This window comes from Artemia franciscana, chromosome 9 (genome assembly GCF_032884065.1).
Source record: "Artemia franciscana chromosome 9, ASM3288406v1, whole genome shotgun sequence".
NCBI lineage: Eukaryota > Metazoa > Arthropoda > Branchiopoda > Anostraca > Artemiidae > Artemia > Artemia franciscana.
In genome coordinates, this window is record NC_088871.1 from 24112481 (window position 1) to 24134858 (window position 22378).

Sequence of the window (22378 nt, forward strand, 5' to 3'; positions counted from 1 at the left end):
ACATAATTATTAGGTTTTTCGACTAAGCTGAAAAAAATGGCTGTAGCCTTTGGTAAAAAATCAGCGTGGGAGGGGGCCTAGGGAACATTCAAAATCTCAGGTCACTAAACAAAGGGCACTAGAACTTCTAATTTCCGTTAGAATGAGCCCTCTCGTGACATTATAGGACCACAAGGTCAATATGATCACCCCTGGAAAAAAAACAAATGAACACGAATCCATTATGTCTCTTCTGGCAAAAAATACAAATTCCACATCCACATTTTTGTTGATAGGAGGTTGAAAATTCTACAGTAGGGTTTTCTGATTGGTTGAATTTGATGGTGTGATTTTCGTTAAGATTCAATGAATTTTAAAGGGTGTTTTCCTCTATTGTCTAAAATAAGGCAAATTTTTTCAGGCTCTTAACTTTTGATGGGTAAAATTAAACTTGATGAAACTTATATATTTAAAATCAGCATACAAATGCAATTCTTTTGGTGTAGCTATTGGCACCAAAATGCCGTTTTTTAGAGTTTTGCTTACAATTGAGCCGGGTCGCCCCTTACTGTAGTTCGTTACCACAAACTATTTGAAATAAACATATTATCACCAGCCATTATTGACATTACTAGTAAGTCTACCAAAATTCTACCGACACTCTGCCTTAATTCTACCCGCAGCTCCTGATACTAGTCTCTAAATGAAGAAATAAACAAATTATTACCAGAAATTATTGGCATTACTTTCAGCTCTAGCGAAATTCTATTGCAATTCTATTTTAATTCCACAAAAATTCAACCGTAGTTCTACCCAAAGCCCTGGATAGTAGTCTCTTATGTGAAGACATAAACAAATTGCCACCAAAAATTACTTAGATTACTTGTAAATCTACCAAAGTTCTATCGTAATTCCAAAAAAGTTATACCTTAATTCTACCCAAGGCAACTGATTCTACCCTTTCATATGAAGAAATAAAATAATTATCACCATAAATTATTGACATTGCTCGTAATTTTACCAAAATTCTACTGTAGCTCTAACCAAGGCGCCTGATACTTGTCTCTTATATAAATACATAAAGAAATCATAACCAGAAATTACTGACATTCTTCGTAATTTTACCGAAATTCTACCGTAATTATAACCAAAGCCAATGACGCTAGTGTCTTAAATGAAGACATAAATAAATTTACACCAGCAATTATTGACAAGACCCGTAATTACATCAAAAGTCTACCATAAGTTTACTGTAATTCAATCGTAATATTACCCAATGCCCCTGGTACTAGTCTCTTATAGAAGACATAAACAAATTGTCACCAGAAATTATTGACATTTTTAATTCTACCAAAATTCTACCGTAAATCTACCCAAAGCGAGCGCTACTAGTCTCTTATATGGAGACATAAACAAATTATCACAAAAAATTATTGACATTACACGTAATTGCACTAAATTTTTACCGAAATATCACCGTAGTTCTATTGCAATTCTACCGAATCTTCCGTATTCTAGTCTCTTATATTAAGACCTAAACAAATTGTCACCAGAAATTATTGATATTAATTATAATTCTACCATTATTCTACCGTATATATCCCCAAAGCAACTGCTACTAGTCTCTTAAATGAAGGCACAAACAAATTATCACCACAAATTGTTGTCATTACTCGTAATTTTACCAAAATTTGACAAAAATTCATACCATAATTCCACATAATGCCACAATATAATGTTATACAATCTGTGATAATACTTTGACTTAGAATGTATCTTTACTTAGATATCCCTATTGCGCTGCCTGTAATTTTTGTTTCAACTTTATGTGGCCCGCTGATATCAATACTATTTATTATTATAAATCAGTGAACCCACAACCAACTCAATTTAATAAAGAATTGTAATTAATATTTCAATAAATCACTTACAACAACTCAAATCTTAGAGAGTAAAAATCTATTCAAAACTACGTCCAAATGAATAGGACGGTATCCGGGGCTATTAGAATAAAGCTTGGTTCAATTATTAGGTTGAAAATCCTGTGCTGGGCATTGGGGTTTTTGGGAGAGGATGGGGGGGTATGTTATGCAGCATTGCTAATGAATCTGGCTGAAAAAAATACCGAGTGTATACCAGAGGGGTCCTTTGGGGGGGGGGGGGGGGGGCAAATGCCCACACTAGATTTTCCAGGGGGCCCAAGCTTCCACCAAAAAGTGTCCTTTGCCGGCCATAATAATAAAACTATTTGCTATTAACCATTGTAAACTTTGAAAGCAGGTTAGATACATAATCTAATTCTCAAGTTCTGTCAAATGCCCTTTTCCTAGATGATTATATTAGTATTATAAATTCTGAATATTTCCAGTAATTCCTCTAAGCTGAATCTTGATGGAATCGTTCCTTGTTATCTTCCAATTGCACTACATAGAAGCAATTACGCGAGCGACGAAATCGCTGTCTCAGCAACTCCATGCTGTCACTGTCGACTTGGTTATTTCTCGATCGCGCACCCTGATTCAGGCCACAAGAAGCAAACTCACCGACCTGCGTTCAGATGCTTCATTTGTATCGCTTTTCATGAAGGCTAAAGAGTTTGCAACAGAACTCAAAATTGAAGTACCTGCTGTGAATGGACCCGCGACTAGACCCTCCTCTGTTGGTCAGAAAGGACGACCTTGAAGAATTCAAAAGATCACCAAGCATCGGAAACAATTTGTGACAACTTTGACGCTAGGAAAGAATTTCATCGAATCTGGAAATTGCACTACTACTTTGGCGGAAGAAATGAAGCAAGAATACTTCAAAACTTTTGACCATCTACTAGCCGGATTTGACAGAAGGTTCACAGATAACTTGCCAGCGCTGAGTACGCTCGAAGCCTTGGATCCAAGCTCAACCAAGTTTATGGACACAGAGCTGCTCAAGCCTTTCTCTTCTCTTAACGGCGATCTGGATATCGACAGCATTCTTCTCGAATCTCAAGCTTGTATTGCCAAGCGTTTCTTGCTCAATGAGGAGAAGAAGCCGGAAAACTTCCTAGACATTGTGGACCATCTTCAGGCATTACCAGTGGCTTGCTCAGAAGTAATTAAAGTACTTCGTATTGCTGCCACACTTCCTGAGACAACAACGAGCTATGAGCGTTTGTTTTCTAGCCTAGAAATAGTGAAAAACTACCTGCGGTCTACAACAGAAGATGATCGTCTCAGTCACCTACTTTTGATATTTGCAGAGAAGGATTTAGTAAAAAATTTGGACTACAGCCAGCTTGTTGACGATTTTGCAAAGATGAAAGCTCGGCGGTTCCCCTTGTTACCTTGAATGTTGTTATATTTTTTTTCTTGGTATGTTTTTCCTTTTTTTAAATATATTTGATCTGGAAGATTTCTGCTGAAGGGACGCTGAGATTTTGGTTACAACCCTCAGCATAACAATGAAGGTTACTTTCACCGACGTATTGTTTACTTAAATAAGAAAGTTTCTCGCTGAGGAATGCCAGCCTGTAGTCAGGTTGAATTTTCCACTTTCAGTTTAATCACTTAACCTCGTTGATTGTATTCTTTGCTGTTATAATTAATCTTAGAGGTCAGTGTGGCTGAGTTCCACATTTGGTTACAGTACATTTCCAAGCAACACACGGGTGCTGAAAATGCATTTTTACTTAGAATATTCTATCAATGTGCTGCCAAAACCCGGATTTTTCTTACGCGACACAAAGTGAATCAGGGGGGGGGGGCAGATGGAGTTCAAGCCCACCCCAAGATTTGGCCCAAATGGCGCCTCTGGTGTATACGACATTCGCCTTCACCCACCCGAAAGCTTATTTACGCTATACTACTGTCGTCTGCAGCCGCTCATTGCTGACAATTTTAGTAAAAAGCCAAGGACCAGCACTTTATGATGAGCACCAGCAGCATATTTATGATTGTTTAATGTGTGTTTATTGTTTATAATGTATGGGGTAATATTTCTAAATTCACCTAGACACGTGTTTGTTAAATAGTAACTTTTCTTCCCTACCACTTGAAAAGCACCTACCTCAATAGCACTCCCTCTTCCTCCCCCCAATAAAAATGCTGTATATACCTCTGAACCCTTTTATTGCGTCCACTTCTACCCCGAACGTTCCAATCAAACAGTTCGTGGTAACGAACTGTAGTAAGGAGCGACCCGGCTCAATAGTAACCCAAAATCTAAAAAACGGAATTTTTATAACAATAGCTACATCAAAAGAATCGCATTTTAATGCTGATTTTCAATATATAAGTTTCATTAAGTTTAGACTTATCTATCAAAAGTTAAGAGCCTGAGAAAATTTGCCTTACTTTAGAAAATAGGGGGAAACACCCCTTAGAAGAATCTTAACGAAAAACACACCAGCAGGTTCAGCGTATCAGAGAACTCTACTGCAGAAGTTTCAAGCTCCTATCAAAAGCTTTCAAGCTCCTATACAAAAATGTGGAATTTTGCATATTTTGCCACAAGACAGATCACGGGTGCGTGTTTATTTGTTTTGTTTTTCTGTTGTTTTTTTCCCTGGGGTAATCGTATCGACCCAGTTGTCCTAGAATGTCGTGAGAGGGCTCATTCTAACGGAATATAAAAGTCCTAGTGCCCTTTTTAAGTGACCAAAAAAATTGGAGGGCACCTAGGCCCCCTCCTACACTCATCTTTTTCCTAAAGTCACCGGATCAAAATTCCGATATAGCCATTTGTTCAACATAGTCGAAAAACCCAATAGCTATTTCTTTGGGGACGACTTACTCCCCCACAGTCCCCGTGGGAGGGGCTACAAAGTTACAAACTTTGACCAGTGTATCCATATAGTAATGGTTATTAGGAAGTGTACATACGCTTTCAGGGGGATTTTTTGGTTGGGGGAGGGGTGGAGGGGATGGGATTACACGGGGGGAACTTTCCATGGAGAAATTTGTCAAGAGGGAAAAAAATTTCTATGAAAGGGGAGAAGGATTTTTTAGTATTTTTTTTTTAAGGACAATGAAAAAATGAATATGAAAAAGTTTTTTCCACTGAAAGTAAGGAGCAGCATTAAACCTCAAAATGAACAGAAATTATTGTGCATATGAGGAGTTCATCTCCTACGAATACCTCGCTCTTACGTTAAAGTAATTTTATTAATTTCAACTATTTATTCTACGGCCTTTGTGATTCAGAGGTCATTCTTAAGGAATTGGGACAAAATTTAAGCTTTAATGTAAAGAGCGAGGTATTGACGAGGGGATGAAAACCCTCATATACGTAATAAAAACATACGAATATAGAAGTTCGTTACGTAAGTTAGTTCGTAAGTTACGTATATTTTTACTAATAAAGACGTTCGTAATAAATTAAAAGTTCTAGTTGCCTTTTGAAATAACCAAAAAATGGAGGGTAACTAGGCCTACTCTCCGCTCCTTTTTCCCCAAAATCGTCCGATCAAAACTATGAGGAAGCCATTTAGCCAAAAAAATAAACTAACGTGCTAATTACGTTTTAATTATTCATGTGCGGAGAGCCAAAATCAAAACATGCATTAATTCAAAAACGTTCAGAAATTAGATAAAAACACAAGCTTTTTTAACTGAAAGTAAGGAACGATATTAAAACTTAAAACGAACAGAAATTACTCCGTATATGAAAGGGACTGTTCCCTCCTCAACACCCCGCTCTTTACGCTGAAATTTTTTACTTTTTTAAAAAGTAGAGTCGAGAGAAAGTTTTAAAATCGCTCCTTACTTTCAGTTAAAAAAGCTTGTTTTTTTATTTAACTTCTGATAAAGACAATCCGGGCAAGCCTAATTCTGCCATGGTCACTGCGGCCCAACTAATCTTACCATGAACGCTCCCCTTTTGGCTACTACTGAAATATTTTCAACTCTTGATTATCATGGTAAGTAATACCAATAAAGTTTTCAAATATTTCTGCTTTTAATTAGGAAGTATTAAGAGTATTTAAAAATTAAGAGTTAAATATTTTGTTGGGGTTGGGGTCTGACCTATTAGCTCCCCTCTAAATAGGCCCCTTGGTGTTAGTATGATACAAAATCTAAGACAATGAACAAACAGAAATAAATAGAAGAAAAAAACAAAAGTTCTACGATGAAAAATAGAAAGTAAACGTGAAGCTTAATTTGAGGTAAAATTAGTTTATAAGAAATTAAATCTAAAACTAACATAAATTACTATAAATGAAGAACTGTAGCTTAATCAAAGCAAATTGCAAGGAATAATGGAGCCCGAATTGAAAGAAGCAGAAATGAAAACATTAAAAAAGAAGTGCTCGTTTAAAAAAAAATGTTTTAAAATAAATAGAAAACCAAGTTAGTCACCGATTACGAATGACCAACAAGAGCTTTGAGGAAAAATGGAGTAGGAAAAATGGAGTTGCTTACAAGTAGCAATTAATGCTTGTTTTCGATTTGGAATTTATTCTTTGATTATTTTTTTTTTTTTTATTGAGACTATTTGTGTTTCAACCCAAATTTTGTAAATCAACATTATAATCTGAAGGCACATCAATAAACAAAACTTCAATCTTGAACTATGGCCACAGCAAAGTATAAACCCAATTTTTGAGGATGGAAAGCCTGACTGCAAGTATGGCCTTCCCAGCCTAAAAAGCAGGGATTTACATGAAAAGAACTTTTAAAGTCGTAGAATTGGCTGATTATGGACATGTTTATATCTTTTTTCTTAAATTTTGAAGTAATTGTAAAAACTTCCTGATCTGCAATTTCATTTCTTAAGTATTAGAATAGATTAGAAAATTTATCACAAGATTATAGCAGCCATGGGAGCTGAATCCTAGGTAACCGTGGCTATCAGTAAAAATTAATCTAGGATTCTATTGCCAGGAGACAAAAAAGGTTAATCACATAATCTCTTTTTGATAGTTGCTATAACAAGGAGCAAATCTGTTTGTTTTTAATTAAGCTTCTAGGGGTTACTACTGCTAATCCGCATTTGTATGCTGCGCTATATATCACACTATCATTTTTTCCTAGTCAACATACCTACGTGTATTTATTTTGAAGCAATGTGTATCACATGTATTAGTAAAAAAGAAGTATCAAGTCTATTTCCTATGAAAGAGTAGATATAGTAGAAAATTGAGTGAGGCCACGTTCAACTGGAAATTCGAACTTTTGATATTATCTCAAAGTGAAAACGGGCTGGAGGATAACCAGTCTTCTTCCTATGCCCTTCTTGAATTCATGTGCATCCTAACCCCAAATGGCAGTGAGTCAAAATGTCTGGATAGCTATTTAAAAAAATAAAAATCCGAATTGTCAAATAATATATCTCTAGGGATGACAAAATCCACGCTTCCCTTAGCACAAGGTCACTAAATTACGCAAATTGACTTTTTGAAGTCCCACTGATAGGTTCTTTAGAACAATTACATAAAAAAAACTAGTTTTTCTAACTGAAAGTAAGGAGCGACATTAAAACTTAAAACGAACAGAAATTACTCCGTATATGAAATGGGTTTTCCCCTCCGCAATCCCTCGCTCTTTATGCTAAAGCTTTTAATTGTTTTAAAAAGCAGAATTGTGGTAAAGAGTCAAACTTTAGCGTAAAGAGCGAAGGATTGCGGAGGGGACAACCCATTTCATATACGAAGTAATTTCTGTTCGTTTTAAGTTTTAATGCCGCTCCTTACTTTCAGTTAGAAAAACTAGTTTTTTTTATGTAATTTCTGAACGTTTTTGAATTAATGCATGTTTGATTTTGGCTCTCCATACATAAATTATTAAAATGAAATTTACATTTTAATTCCTTTTTTGCTAAATGGCTTTCTCTTAGTTCTGATCAGACGATTTTGAGAAATAAGGGATGGGGAAGGAGGCCTAGTTGCCATGCAATTTTTCGGTTACACAAAAAGGCAACTATAAATTTTAATTTTTAACGGATTTTTTTATTAGTAAAAAATATACGTAACTTAAGAATTAACTTACGTAACAAACTTTTATATTCTTAAATTTTTATTATGTATATGAGGGGGTTTGTACCCTCGTTAATACCTCGCTCTTTACACTAAATCGTAAGTTTTGTGCCGATTCTTTAAGAATGACCCCTGAAATGACGGCCTGAAAGGCCGTAGAATAAATAGTTGAAATTACTAAAAATACTATAGCATAAAGAGCGAGGTATTTATCTCCTCCTAAATACCTCACTCTTTATGCTAAAGTATTTTTAGAACCCCTCATATGCGTAATAATCTCTGTTCGTTTTAAGTTTCAATGCTACTCCTTACTTTCAATTGGAAAAACTTTTCCATGTTTATTTTTTTATTGTTTTTTTTATAGTAATTTTAGAAAATCCTGCGCCCTTTTCATTGAATTTTTGTTCCCCCATGACATATTTCTCCAAGGAAAGATCCTCCCACATAGCCCCCTCCCCTCAACCCCACCCCCAAAACCAAAAAGAAATCCCCTGAAAACGACTGTACACTTCCCAATAACCCTTATTATATGTAAACACTGGTCGAAGTTTGTAACTTGCAGCCCCTCCCCCAGGGACTGTGGGGGAGTAAGTCATTCCCAAAGACATAGTTATTATGGTTTTTGACTATGTGGAGCAAAATGGCTATCTCAAAATTTTGATCTGTTGACTTTGGAGAAAAAATGAGCGTGGGAGGGGGCCTAGGTGCCCTCCAATTTTTTGGTCACTTAAAAAGGGCACTAGAACTTTTCATTTCCGTTAGAATGAGCCCTTTTGCAACATTCTAAGATTACTTGGTCGATACGATGACCCCTGGGAAAAAAAACAAAAAAAAAAAACAAATAAACACGCACCCGTGATTTGTCTTCTGGCAAAAAATACGAAATTCCACATTTTTGTAGATAGGAGCTTGAAAATTTTGTTATAGGGTTCTCTGATACGCTGAATGCGATGATGTTATTTTCGTTAAGATTCTGTGACCTTTAGCGGGTATTTTCCCCTATTTTCTTTAATAAGACAAATTTTCTCAGGCTCTTAACTTTTGATGACAAAGACCGAATTTGATGAAACTTATATATTTAAAATCAGCATGAAAATCCGATTCTTTTGATGTATATTTTAGCATCAAAATTCCGTTATTTAGAGTTTCGTTTACTATTGAGCCGGGTCGCTCCTTACTACAGTTCGTTACCACGAACTGTTTGAAAAAGATGAAGATGTTTGATCTCTTTTGTCTAGTCAGGTTGAAGATGATAGGATGGATGTATGGATTGTAAACTATCCATCAACAAGTGAAAATGACATAATTTTTATACAATCCTGAAAAAGGCTCATGCCAACTTTTCCTCTCGCTCAGACTATTTGTCTTGGCTTTACATCCAATTATCCACGGCTTGAAACTGAAAAAGGGCTAAGAAACTATTGTCTTATCGGCTTAGAACTTGTATTCGTGAGTCTTTTTGCCACGAAAACTCCAGTGCTTAAATATAATCGAAAATAAATACACATTAATTAGCCCAAACAGGGTTAATTTTTTTCCTTTTTGAACGCCCGAAAACTCACATCCGCAAGTTCAAGTGCCAAGAGAACCCAAATACACAAAAAATAAGCTAGAGCTATGTCACCCCCCCCCCTTCCGAAAAGTGGACCAAGAGGTTTTTTATGGGCTTTAACTTATGTATGTGAATGCTGGAGCCGTAACGGCACAAATTAACACAAACGGAAAAAATTAACGTTTGTCCATCCCAAAATGGGTCCAAAAGTGACTAAACATTTTTACCGGTTAGCTTGAAATTTTTGTCTATTAGTTTATGTCCAATTAAAGTAGAAAAAAACACAGGAAGCTCAAAGAAAGGAAAGTTAGCAAGAATAATTTCAGGCGGTTCTTTCTTACCTGGACTCCTAAACTCCGCCTCAGCTCACACACCGCATGCTCTGGCATAAGCATAAGTTATACTTATGCTTATGCCAGTTTTTAACAGCTTTTAAAGATATAGTCATATTTGATTATCCAACCTGAGGTTCAAACCACATATGTTAGACACTTGCCGATTAAAGACTCAAACTGAAAAATATCAGAAACTACCACAAAGAAATGTGGTTCTGCCATTCTCCTCAAACATTGCCATTCTGGTTCTGCCCCTCAATAGGTTAGCGTATCTATGAAAAACAAATTAATTTTGGACAGTTTTTTTTTCAGAGCACTATAAAAGGAAAAAGTTAAAATCGTCCTCAGCGTTCCAGAGAAATACTTTCTTGTCGATATCAGTATGCTTGTAAAAACCAAATTAGTTTTACAAAAAAGAATTCGTTGAAAAAACCCTCTAATTTTAGAAATAATAAGGTAATACTGGGTTCCAGCTCACACTCCTGTCTTTTGGGGCCTGGAGGGCAAAGGGCTGTTTGATACCATATTCATTGTTATTTCCATTTTTTTTCTTTTTAATTCTATAGTTTGTGCTTTTAACCTAAATTTACATGGCAGTTTCCTTTTCATACCTTTGACATTATTCTTATATCTGTTCGTTGTAAGTTTTAACTTCACATCTTACTTTTTAAGGATATAGTTTTATTTAACTAATTGCCATAAATGGCTTAAAAAGGGAAACAAAGGAAAGTCTGGAATTTCTAACACGGTCTTGCTTCTAAGGATCTGAAATACCGTTCCGATTTCATCAAAATCAATATTAAGCTTAAAATTAATTTTAGATGTAAATTTTTTTTTATTCTTTCTTAAAACCATCACAAAGTCAGGTTTTTTAATAATGAAAGCTCAGTTACAAGTAAACTTCAAGCAAAATCACTCATTGCTGCAATTATTTTAGCTTTAAAACCCCTTCCATACCTTCTTTTTATGCCCCTGGTATGGAGTCCCTGGGTATGGAGGTAGAAAAGACTTCAGTTTGGGTATTTTCTTTTATCGAAATGTCAAAAAAAATGCCGTTTCACTCTTTTTCAGTATGAATTTTTCAATTGAAGAGGTTGTTCAATTTTTGTGAAACGTGTAAAGACACCGATAGCCACTTTCATTTTCGCCTTAAAAAATGAAGACAAAACCAAAAAAAAGTGTGCAGATCCTCAACGGCAGTGTAAAACAAAATTACGAGCATAGAGGATGTCAAATAACCCAAATCCCTTTACATTTTTAAACTTAAAAGGAAAGAAAATAAAGCGTCTTAGCATGCCTTAGGTATTAGTCTCTCAAGTATGCTAAATTTTAGAAGTATTTAAAACTTTTAAGCAAGAAATAGTTATCAAACAGTTTGTGGTAACGAACTGTAAGTAAGGAGTTACCCGGCTCAATAGTTATCGAAACTCTAAAAAACGTAATTTTGATACCAATAGACATATCAAAAGAATTTTATTTTTATGCTGATTTTAAATATATAAGTTTCATCCAGTTTAGTCTTGCCCATAAAAAGTTACGAGCCTGAAAAATTTTGCCTTATTTTCGAAAAAAGGGTGAAACATCCCCTAGAAGTCATATAATCTTAATGAGATTCAGCGTATCAGAGAATCCTACTGTGGAGGTTTCAAACTCCTATCTGTAAAAATGTGGAATCTTGTATTTTTTGCCAGAAAAAAGATCCCGGATGCGGTTTTTTTTCTTTCTCCCAGGGGTGATCATATTGACCCCAGTAGTCCAAGAATGTCACAAGAGTGCCCTTTTAATGTGACCAAAAAATTTGAGGGTAACTAGGCCCCCTCCCACGCTCATTTTTCCCAAGGCCACCGGATCAAAATTTTGAGATAGCTATTCCTTCAGCATAGCCCAAAAATCTAATAACTATGTCTTTGAGGACGACTTCACCCCCCACAGTCCCCGAGGGAAAAGCTGCAATTTATGAACTTTGTCCATTGTTAACATGTAGTATTGGTTATTGGAAAGTATACAGCTGTTTTCAGGAGGGATTTTTCTGGGGAGAGGGGGTTATGTGGGAGGATCTTTCTATGGAGGAGCTTTCATGGAGGAACAGAAAATCCATGAAGGGGGCTCTGGATTTTCCAGCATTATTTAAAAAAAACATTGAAAAATTAAATTAAAGAAATAAGTTTTTTCAACTGAAAGTAAGGAGTAACATTAAAACTTCAAACGAACAGAAATTACTACGTATATGAGTAGGTTCGTCTCCTCCTCAATATCTTGATCTATACGCTAAAGTATATTTAGTAATTTCAAACGAGCTGTTTATTCTAATTAAATGGTCTTTGCGATTCAGGGGTCATTCTTAAACAATTGGAACAAAATTCAATAAAGAGACGGGTACTGACGAGGAAATGAGACGCCTCATGTGCGTAATAAAAAGATACGAATATAAAAGTTCGCTTTGTAAGCTAATTCGTAAGTTACGTTTATTTATTACAAGTAAAAACACTAATAAATAAAACTAAAAGTTCTCATGGCCTTTTTAAGTAACGAAAAAAATTGGAGGGCAACTAGGCCCCTCCCCCGCTCCTTTTTTCTGAAAATTGTCCGATGAATTTTTTTAAAGTAATTTATCAAAAAAAGGGAAAATTAATATGCAAATTTCGATTTAATTATTCATGTACGGTGAGCCATTATCTAACCCTGTGTTAATTCAAAAAAGTTCAGAAAGTAAATAAAAAAAACAGGTTTTTTAAACTTAAAGTAAGGAGCGACACTAAGACTTAAAACGAACAGAAATTATTCCGTATATGAATGAGGCTATCCCCTCCTCAACGCCCCGCTCTTTACGCTAAAGTTTGCTTCTTTCTCACAACTCTACTTTTCAAAACATTAAAAAAACTTTAACGTAAAGAGCGGGGCGTTGAGGAGGGCACAGTCCCTTTCATATACGGAATAATTTCTGTTCGTTTTGAGTTTTAGTGTCACTCCTTGCTTTCAGTTTAAAAAAAACTTGTTTTTTTTTATTTTTTATTTAATTGCAACAAACAATTAATTCGTGTAGTTTATTTGTGCCATTACCAACTACAACCACATCTACCCTCTAAAGGACCAAAAGTGCATAAAGTACATAATTTTGCACAATAAATAATTGAAATATTTTTTTCGAGATACATTTTTTTGTACTGCCCTCCTTGCATGAGGAGAATTCATGCAGGCATAGCCTTTCACCTCTGGGAATGTTTTTGAGCGCACCTCTGACCATTGCCCAATTATAAATCCATTAACGAAGCGATATCATGGCCAGTAGCTGTATTTTGCTTCATTAGTTTCCAGCTTCTCAGCAGTAACAAGCATATCGTTTCCGCTGTTAAATCAATAGCTTTTCCCTAGTAATGAAATAACTCCTTAGAATCCTAATGATCTTGCGACATGCAAAGAAACAGTCGATCCGTGACTTAAAAGGTTTGATGCATAAACATTCTACAACTTCGATCATGTTCAATTGGAATAGGATACATTTTTTTCTAGTTATTAAAAGTTGGGCCTTTAAATAAAGATAAATTAAGGGAGAAAAAATGGGTTTTAATTTCAACAAAATTCGGAATAAATAAAATATTTGGGGTATACATATTTTTTTTTTAACTTAAATTCTAGTTTTGTTTTAATTATTGTTCATTGCTTTGTTGAAATTGAAACCCGTTCTTTCTTCCTTAATTTTTTGTAAATGGAAAACCAATGTGGTCTAAGAAATTATTTAGATAAAGATAAAAAATAATCGTCTGCTATGTTTTCTGAAACAGTTTTCATAATTGGTGAAATGGTAGAGAATTGTCCAATTAATTCTTATACATATGTAAAGACTGGGTTCATAAGAAAGAAAATTTTGATGGAAACCTCTCTGCTAATAAAGGTTTCTATGAAACCTTTGTTCTGAAATATATTATTTGCGCAATCACAGGTCCTTGCTCTGGGATCATCACGTTTCATTTTACTTTCATTTTGTTTGTTTAAATTTTTGTTTGTTTAGTTTTTGAACTCTTTGATTAAAGCCTCCAAAGTTTTAGCCTGTTTCCAAATAGAGCAGGGCGGGGTTCAGGCACTAATGGCCCTTAGGTTCTCCCAATTTGCTTGATACACTTAAAAGGGCAAAATATGTCAGAATTTACGACCAAATGAGCCCACGACTTACTAAAATCATCCATTCTATATAATCATGCAAAGGGGACGACAGTAATAAATAGGGTAAGCATAACTTAGCATAAGCATATATAAGCATTAGCATATAGCATAAGCATAACTGTTACTAAGTCAACACTACTGCATGGACTATGACGCACTTATTATCAGCTAAAACTATTCAACTATTCAATATAAACTATTAATATAAAACTATTCAATATAAAAATGTGAAATTAACTTTGAAATTATCACTTACTTGTTATACAAAACAATATCAGGTAGCCAAATGTGTTCAGATGGTACGTATAACTGTGTCACTCCACCGTATTCTTCCGGATCCCATGTTAGTTTTTTATCATACCAAAGCTGAAAAAGAAAATACTTTAACCGTTTAATTCATTTATTATTTTTTTTTCAACATCGGTCATAAATCAATCATATAATTCATCGAAAGAAAAAATAAATCAGCTTCACTTCGTTTTGTTTTTTATTTCGAGCTTTTGATTAAAGCTATTCGATATACCTACTTGTATTAGAAATATCTCTAGGAAGTAATCACAAAAAAAACTTAGATTAATAATTATAAAGAGAAAATTCTTAAAGTGTGTTTTTTTTTCCAGAAAATTATAATGATGCTATGACCTGTAGAGGGTTTATAAGGCACTATTCTTACTCAACTTTGGGATATTAATTTAAGAAAGCAATTTTTTCAACTGAAAGTAAGGAGCAGCAGCCTTAAAACTCAAAGCGAACAGAAATTACTCCCTATACAGCTCTTCGCGCTAAAGTTTTTAGCCGAAAAAAGAATCGTATTCTAATTGAACAGTCCTTGTGTTTCAATAGTTGTTCTTAAGAAATTGCGAGAAATAGTCAGACTTTAGCGTAAAGAGCAAGGTATCGAGTTTGGGGTTTACCACTTGATATACGAAAAAAATTCTATTTCTTTTTAGTTTTGATGCTGCTCCTTATTTTCAGTTGGAAAAAATTGTTGTTTTTTTTGTTTAGTTTCTGATAGTTTTTTGAATAATGCCGGTATATCTTGCTCACTCTAAATGTAAAATTCTCTCCCCTCACGGTAAATCCTCTATGGAATGTTCTTCCCACTTTAAAATCTTCGCGCTAAAGTTTTTAGCCTAAGAAATCTTCGTATTCTAATTCAACAGCCCTTCCGTTTCAAGAGTCGTTATTAAAAAATTGCGAGAAATAGTCAGACTTTAGCGTAAACAGCAAGGTATTGAGTTTGGGGGAACCACTTGATATACAATATAATTTCTGTTAGTTGTGATTTTTGATCCTGCTCCTTATTTTCAGGAGGAAAAAATTGTTCTTTTTTTGTTTAATTTCTGATAGTTTTTCAAATAATACCGGTATATCTTGCTCAACCTCCATGTAAAATTTCCTCTCCTCACGGTAAATTCTTTCTGGAACGTTCCTCCCACTTAAATGCCCCCCCCCTCGTAAAATTCCCTCATGAAATTCTACCCCTGCTGAAAATTTTCCCCTCCACCACTTTAAAATTCAGCATGAAAAAATTGTGTGCAGCTGGAATTGTCACGTTACATCTTCCTATCATGAAATAGTTGAGTTTCTTATTTCCCAAAAAAGAATCCAGTTATTAGGCCTATGTGAAACATAACTTGGTAAGGATAGCCCACTCTCGTCTTACGATTTTCCGGGTTATCATCTTCGTCGTTCAGTATTGGGTAGAGGAGGCCTGGCTTTTTTAGTTGGAAAATCACATAAGTATAAAATTCGTGATGATATTGACATTTGGATTGAAGATAAGACTGAAAGCTTATCGTTAGAAATGAATGTTATTCCTAGAAAAATTTTATTTATTCTGATTTATAAGCCGTCGAGTGTATCTTTTAAAGATTTTAAGCATGGTTTTGAATCTTTAATAAACATGTTTGTATGGGGAGATTTTAACTATGATTTGAAGAATTTAATAGGTGTTAATTTAGACTTTTAAATCTTATGCTGTCTTATAATCTGTATTCTGCAGCGACGATTCCAACAAGACTTACTACGCACAGCGCAACGCTTATTGATAATGTATTCATCACTGGGGAAAGAATACGAACAACACTTACGGATATAATACTAACCCCTGTATCGGATCATCTCCCAATATTAGCATGTTTGAAAGTGACTACTAAACAGAGATTTAAAGGTCAGTAAATGAGCTTTAGAGATTTGAAAGCAAAGAATTCGAAAAAGTTTGCTGAGGAAATGAAAGTTATATCATGGGAAACTGTGCTTGAGGAAAAAGACCCATCTAAAGCTTTCCAAAAGTTTTACGTCACTTTGAACCAAATTTATGACAGGACATGCCATGTGAACACTGTCAAACTGAAAAACAATTCTCCTAGGAAACCATGGCTTGATGAGGAACTTTTATATATGATACAGCATAGAAATTATCTGTTTCAGTATTATTCAGGTCAGCCAAATTATTATAATCTTGCTCAGTTTATAGAATATAGAAATAAAACAAACACTCTAAGGAGGAGGAAAATGAAAAATTATTATACAGCTTATTTTAAGGAAAATAAAAATGATCTGAAGAGGACATGGAAAGCTATAAATGAAGTCATAAAAGGAGCGAAGAAAAAACAAATGATAGCTATTCAAACGAATGATGGGATTGCTGAGAACCCAGTTGAAGTAGCTGAACTATTCGCCGACGATTTTTGGAATATCGAAAAAATGATCCAAAGCAAAACTCCTAACCACCAGCCATCAACATTGGAGTTTGAAGACAATCGAGGTAATGGGCACCAAATGAATATTGAACCGTTTACTACAGATGAGGTAAAAAAAAAAATGTAGCAACAGTTAAGTCAAACAGCGCAGGAATAGATGGACTAAATCTACAGGCTTTGGAATCCATACTACCCACAGTAGTGCCTATATTAGTCTATCTGATAAATCTATCTTTTAAAGAAGGACGATCTCAAGATCCATTGAAGCTAGCAAAAGTTGTCCCACTGGCAAAAGCAGGATCGCTTACCGACATCTCAAACTGGAGACCCATATCGATTTTGCCACTTTTGTCAAAAATCTATGAAAAAGCAACGAATAAAAGACTTTATGAGTATTTAAGGAAATATGGATTTTTATCAGAGACACAATTTGGTTTCAGGACAGCTCATTCAACTTTGCATGCTCTGGAGGACCTGACGGATACTGTAAAGAGTAAAAATATGGGAAATCTGTAATAGGGAAAAAATCGAAATTAAGAGGTCGTTGCATTATTTGGCCGTTTCCTTTGGAATCAATGGCGGTGAATTCGAAAATGAAGTTAAAAACTTGATTTTACGTGGTCAAGTACCTCATCTTACGTAAATCCGCTGTTGAAGTTGACCTACGTGAACTAGTTATTTTAATCATTTGTCGGCTGATCCACCATTTCCTATCAAGCTAGGAATGGTGCCTTAGAATATGAGTCTCGAACAGTCTAATTTCAAGCCAGCATTCCAGACTCCCCCTCCAGTTTGCGGTTTCCATTCCTTAGTGTAATTCTTTAGGTGATGATCCATCTACCATAGTATTTGCTAGATGATTGGCGTGTTCAAGGCTATATACAAGGTTTGTGCCGTTTTATTTACTTCCGCAAAGAAAAGACAAAATAATAAACTGGGATCCGCGAGCGTTGATTAGAAGTATTTAGTGAGATAGTGTTTAGGATTATGCTTCTGATTTTGGAAAAGAGCGGATATTCATTTCTGCTTTTCAACTTCATTTGCAAAATGCCATCTACTGTGTATCATTCAAGCTGAATTTATTCTTCTAGGTGGTGATGGGTTGAATTCCGACTGGATTGTGCCTGGATTTACTGAACGAAAAAGTTGTATGAAATAATCAGTCTCTTTTTCTTCTAGAACCATCAATGAAGAGAACACGGTCTGCCCGATATGTCAAAGCAACATCAAACCCGGTGAAAATACTGCCATATTATCCGAGAAAGGAGCCGATGTCATAAATAACGCAAGCAAAGAAAGAGGTAGTAGAATAGCTGTGACGACTGGAAATGAAGTCCACACCGCGTGTCGTCGTAACTTCTGTGACAGACGTCGGATCGACAGAGAAAAGAACGCTCAAAGGAAACTTGAGCAGAAAGAACCGGTTGCAGCCCCCCCCCGATCAGATCTTCAGCTCCACGCTTTGATTTTTCGAAGAACTGCCTGTTCTGTGGTCAAGCAGTGAAATTATGGGAGATCACAAGTCGTGAATTCGCTGAAGCTTATGCAGTATGAACTCATAGCTTCGACTACTCGATTAGTGAAATGTGTAAGAGCAGGAACGATCAGTGGGCCAGGACTCTTCATTGAACCATCAATGAAGAGAACACGGTCTGCCCGATATGTCAAAGCAACATCAAACCCGGTGAAAATACTGCCATATTATCCGAGAAAGGAGCCGATGCCATAAATAACGCAAGCAAAGAAAGAGGTAGTAGAATAGCTGTGATGACTGGAAATGAAGTCCACACCGCGTGTCGTCGTAACTTCTGTGACAGACGTCGGATCGACAGAGAAAAGAACGCTCAAAGGAAACTTGAGCAGAAAGAACCGGTTGCAGCCCCCCGCCGATCAGATCTTCGGCTCCACGCTTTGATTTTTCGAAGAACTGCCTGTTCTGTGGTCAAGCAGTGAAATTATGGGAGATCACAAGTCGTGAATTCGCTGAAGCTTATGCAGTATGAACTCATAGCTTCGACTACTCGATTAGTGAAATGTGTAAGAGCAGGAACGATTAGTGGGCCAGGACAGTGCTTGGTCGGATAAATTCAAAGACTTCTGACCATCATGCAGAGGATGCCGTTTATCATCGAATATGCTCAATGAACTTCAGGACAGGAAAAGAGATTCCACAAAAATTCTGTGGTCAAGAATAAGTGAGTAACGTTCCTCCACCAAAGAAACGGAAGGGAAGACCGTGCGATAGTGCAAGGAAAGCCACTCTTGAAGAAGCACTTCGTTGCTATGCCAAAAGTGAAGAACCTGTACCTCTGACGATCATTTTAAGAAAAATGGCTCATATTCTCTCTGAAACTGACTGTGATAGTTTGGCCTACAGCTTTCGTCAAGCCAAGATTTGCTAGTCAGTGAGTGTGGTGAACAAGTGGATTTGTCCGATTCAAATGGGAAAGAGACACTTGTACCATTTAGAGATACGGTTGACAGGATATTACGAGAATTTCACCAAGAAGAAGAAGCAGATAGTGAAAACGGAGAAAGGGATCAGCTCATCAAAGTCGTTGGAAAGATAATAAGGAGGGAAATCAAATCCATTACGACAGGGAAGGATCTTTACGAATTTCTTAACGAGATATTGTCAATAGAGAAGTGTTTGAACTTCGTATGACCATCTCTTTGTCTACTGCTTTCATCGATAGGGGTCGACACGCCTCGACTAATATCTTCTATTGGACAGGCTATAATGCAGGCATACAGACCACGCGGTTTAATGTCTCCTTTATAAATAGGACTGGCTTCGCAGCTGCATCACCATTTCTCGTCCCGATTTTTAATTGACACACTGCACAATCTTGGCTCCTGCTCTTCGTACTAAGAGGTAAAAAAAATTTGAGAGATATGAAGCAGTAAATCAAAAGTTGTTGGAAGGGTCCGAAGAGAAAGCACATTTTTTTCAGTATTTAGGAGACAACGTCGATCATGATATTGCTACTATCGACGGCCTGAATACCTTTCATGGAATGGGACTTATTGAAGTGTCTACACCTGAGTTGCCGGCAACGGAGCTTTCAGTGCCAAGAAAAGAAGTAAGTGGAGATTAGATAAAGTCAATCGGCACCGTACCGTTCTACACCTAGCGAAAACCCGCCAAGTCGCAACCAAGGACTTTTGTTTGCTTGACAAACAGTGGTGACACTCATGACAATGAATGGAAAGGTGAAACGCCCTGGCGCATCTCTGGCTTTTTCAAAGCTCATACATGAGCTGGTCGGCCTTTATAAGGTCAATACACCAAAAGCTACCTCATCCGGGAAAATCGAATATTCGTTTTTTGCCAATGATTAACCACAACCCAAGCGATATCTCCTGTGTTTATTCTACACTTATGCATGCTAACGATCGCGCTAGTCGAGCTGGAAAAACTCTAGTCATTACCTTTGATCAGGTAATGACTACACTTCGCTTTACTGAAGGCGAAGTGTATCGTCGATGCAGAGCCTGCCACAAGTGCTTTGAGAAATGCTATTGTTGTCCTAGGTGGATTTCATACACGCTTGAGTGTATTTGCCGGAGGAATCCGGCAAATAATGACCTGCGTACTTTACCCCCCCCCCCCCGGTTCTGTAAAGCTGAAAATTGATACTGGGGTATGAAAAACTTGATTTCTGACGTCGAATTCAGATTCGTCATGCTTGATTTGGTAGAAAACGACCACTTAAACCCAAAAATACGTCCAATTAGAAATTTTGATTTACCCCCTTCAAGGTGGGGTTTCGGGTAGTTATGCAAGGGGGATTCGTTTTTTTTGTGTGTGATTAAGCTGATTTTTCTGAACGTTTTGGTGTAAAAAAATTCTGTTGCAATTTCCCCGAGGTCAAACCGTGTTTTTCTTCCACTATTAGGCTTATATAAAGACCTATGCAATCAAAAACTGCGCATTTTTACCACTTCCAAAAAAAAAGGTAAACTATAAATCTAGCAATATGTTTTGCTCACTGATGGATTTCTTCTCAATATGCTAGTGATTTTATTTTTGAACTGTGATGATTCTAGTAGTTCTTAAATCCAAATAAGAGGAACATTCTATCACTGTCTAAAATCAGTCATTTTCTTTTGATAATTTAATCGTTGGTGAATTCAGGTTTTTGGAGCCAAGAGAAATTAAATTTGTGTGGAATATTATTTAATCATTTAACTAGAAAACTGTAGCAGGAGTAATGAATAAATGCAAAATGACAAAAACGGATTGACGATCTTTAGAGTCAGAAAATTCAACCATAAGGCTTTTCAGATAATTTAAAAGGGTTTTCAGCAATTAAAAAGAAATAAAATATTAAGCTGCATTGGCTAAATGGTAACCCATTAATAAGTTAATGAGGCAGGGTACATTGCCATCGGTGATTTTTTGTTAAGATTGCTCATGGCCTTCCAAAAAGGCTATATTCCCATTTCCTGCGGACATGCATTTATAACATTAACCCTTTTTTATTCATTAACGTCAACATACTAATGTCGTCGTCAAATGAGAATATCATTTTGTTTGAGCATTAGCTAATAGTTACAGTATCTCAGCGGATATTAGCCTTAATTCATGAGGGGAGTCACCAAGATTCTGATTTGATTTACTTATCTTTAGATTTAATGGCTTAAAGTTTACTCAGTGCGTAGGTAACATACACAAATATGGAAATTACATGAACACTGTTTTTCAGAGCTATGGACAATTTTGCTTCTTTCTTACTTACAGAGCCCAGTTCAACCTCATTTCTATACATATCTTCTTTCGGTGTATACACAGTGCCTCAGTAAAAAAACCTTGTCAGTGCAGGATAACGTTTATGTCAGACTCTTTAGTCTCATTAAACTTGAATAGGGGTCATTCTCTATAAATCACGCTCTAATTTGCAGTTCTAGAAATATAGAAGTCTTTTATTTCGGTCAACATTTTGTAATAGAGCTCAGACAAATATTTTTTTTAACACCATTTGATGTGTTATTTTTTTTCCATGATGATTTCAGTTCCTTTTGAAGCAACCTTAGCACTCCACGAAATACTTTTTTTCAAAGTACCGTTATTTTTAGCCTTTGGTTTCCTCATTTTCTATTTTTATGCCAAATTGGAATTCGCTTTGCACGTGGTACCTAGCCTACACGAGCCTTGAATTTTGAAATCCAGTTATGCACAGACTTTTTTTGGATCTTTAAATTTTTCTTGTTTAGTATAAAAGGAAGATATTCTGGTAAAAGGGCCATAGAACTGTCTAATATATTAGGTATATGTAGATCATAGACCGACTTTGGTTTGAAAGTGATGCATGCCTGCTTGTCGACTTGAACTGTGCTTTTAATCTGAAACCAGTGCGAAGGCGGAAAGAAATTTAAATGTTAGTCGAATAACTTCAGATAATCTTCTTTGAAATAGACTATAAAACTCTATTTTAATTCACAAGCTTTAGGCTGTTCCCCATGGACAAAAGTAAAAAACATTTTATTTAGCCCCAAACAAGAATTATAGGTAGCTTTCCGAAATATGATGTCATATTAAAATCAGCGCAGCCTGAGGCTCAAGCTTTCCGTAGAAGCCGCGGAGATTTTTTTGGTTTTCTATTCTGGGTTGACTAAAATTTGACTTAAATGATGTTTGAAACAGTTTGATCTTAGTAGTAATACTAAAGCAAAAAAAAAAAAAGAAAAATGCTGG

General features: G+C 35.9%; 1 protein-coding gene across 4 annotated transcripts in view; it reads right to left on the minus strand.

Annotated features, from left to right (window-relative positions):
• LOC136031174 (acetylcholine receptor subunit alpha-L1-like) overlaps positions 1–22378 on the minus strand; it is a 185825-nt gene that overhangs the window by 107784 nt on the left and 55663 nt on the right. For all 4 annotated transcript variants that reach the window (XM_065710528.1, XM_065710526.1, XM_065710527.1 and 1 more), the window contains one exon: positions 14232–14341. In XM_065710528.1, the coding sequence (XP_065566600.1) occupies positions 14232–14341 (110 nt within the window). The remainder of the gene's footprint in view (positions 1–14231; positions 14342–22378) is intronic.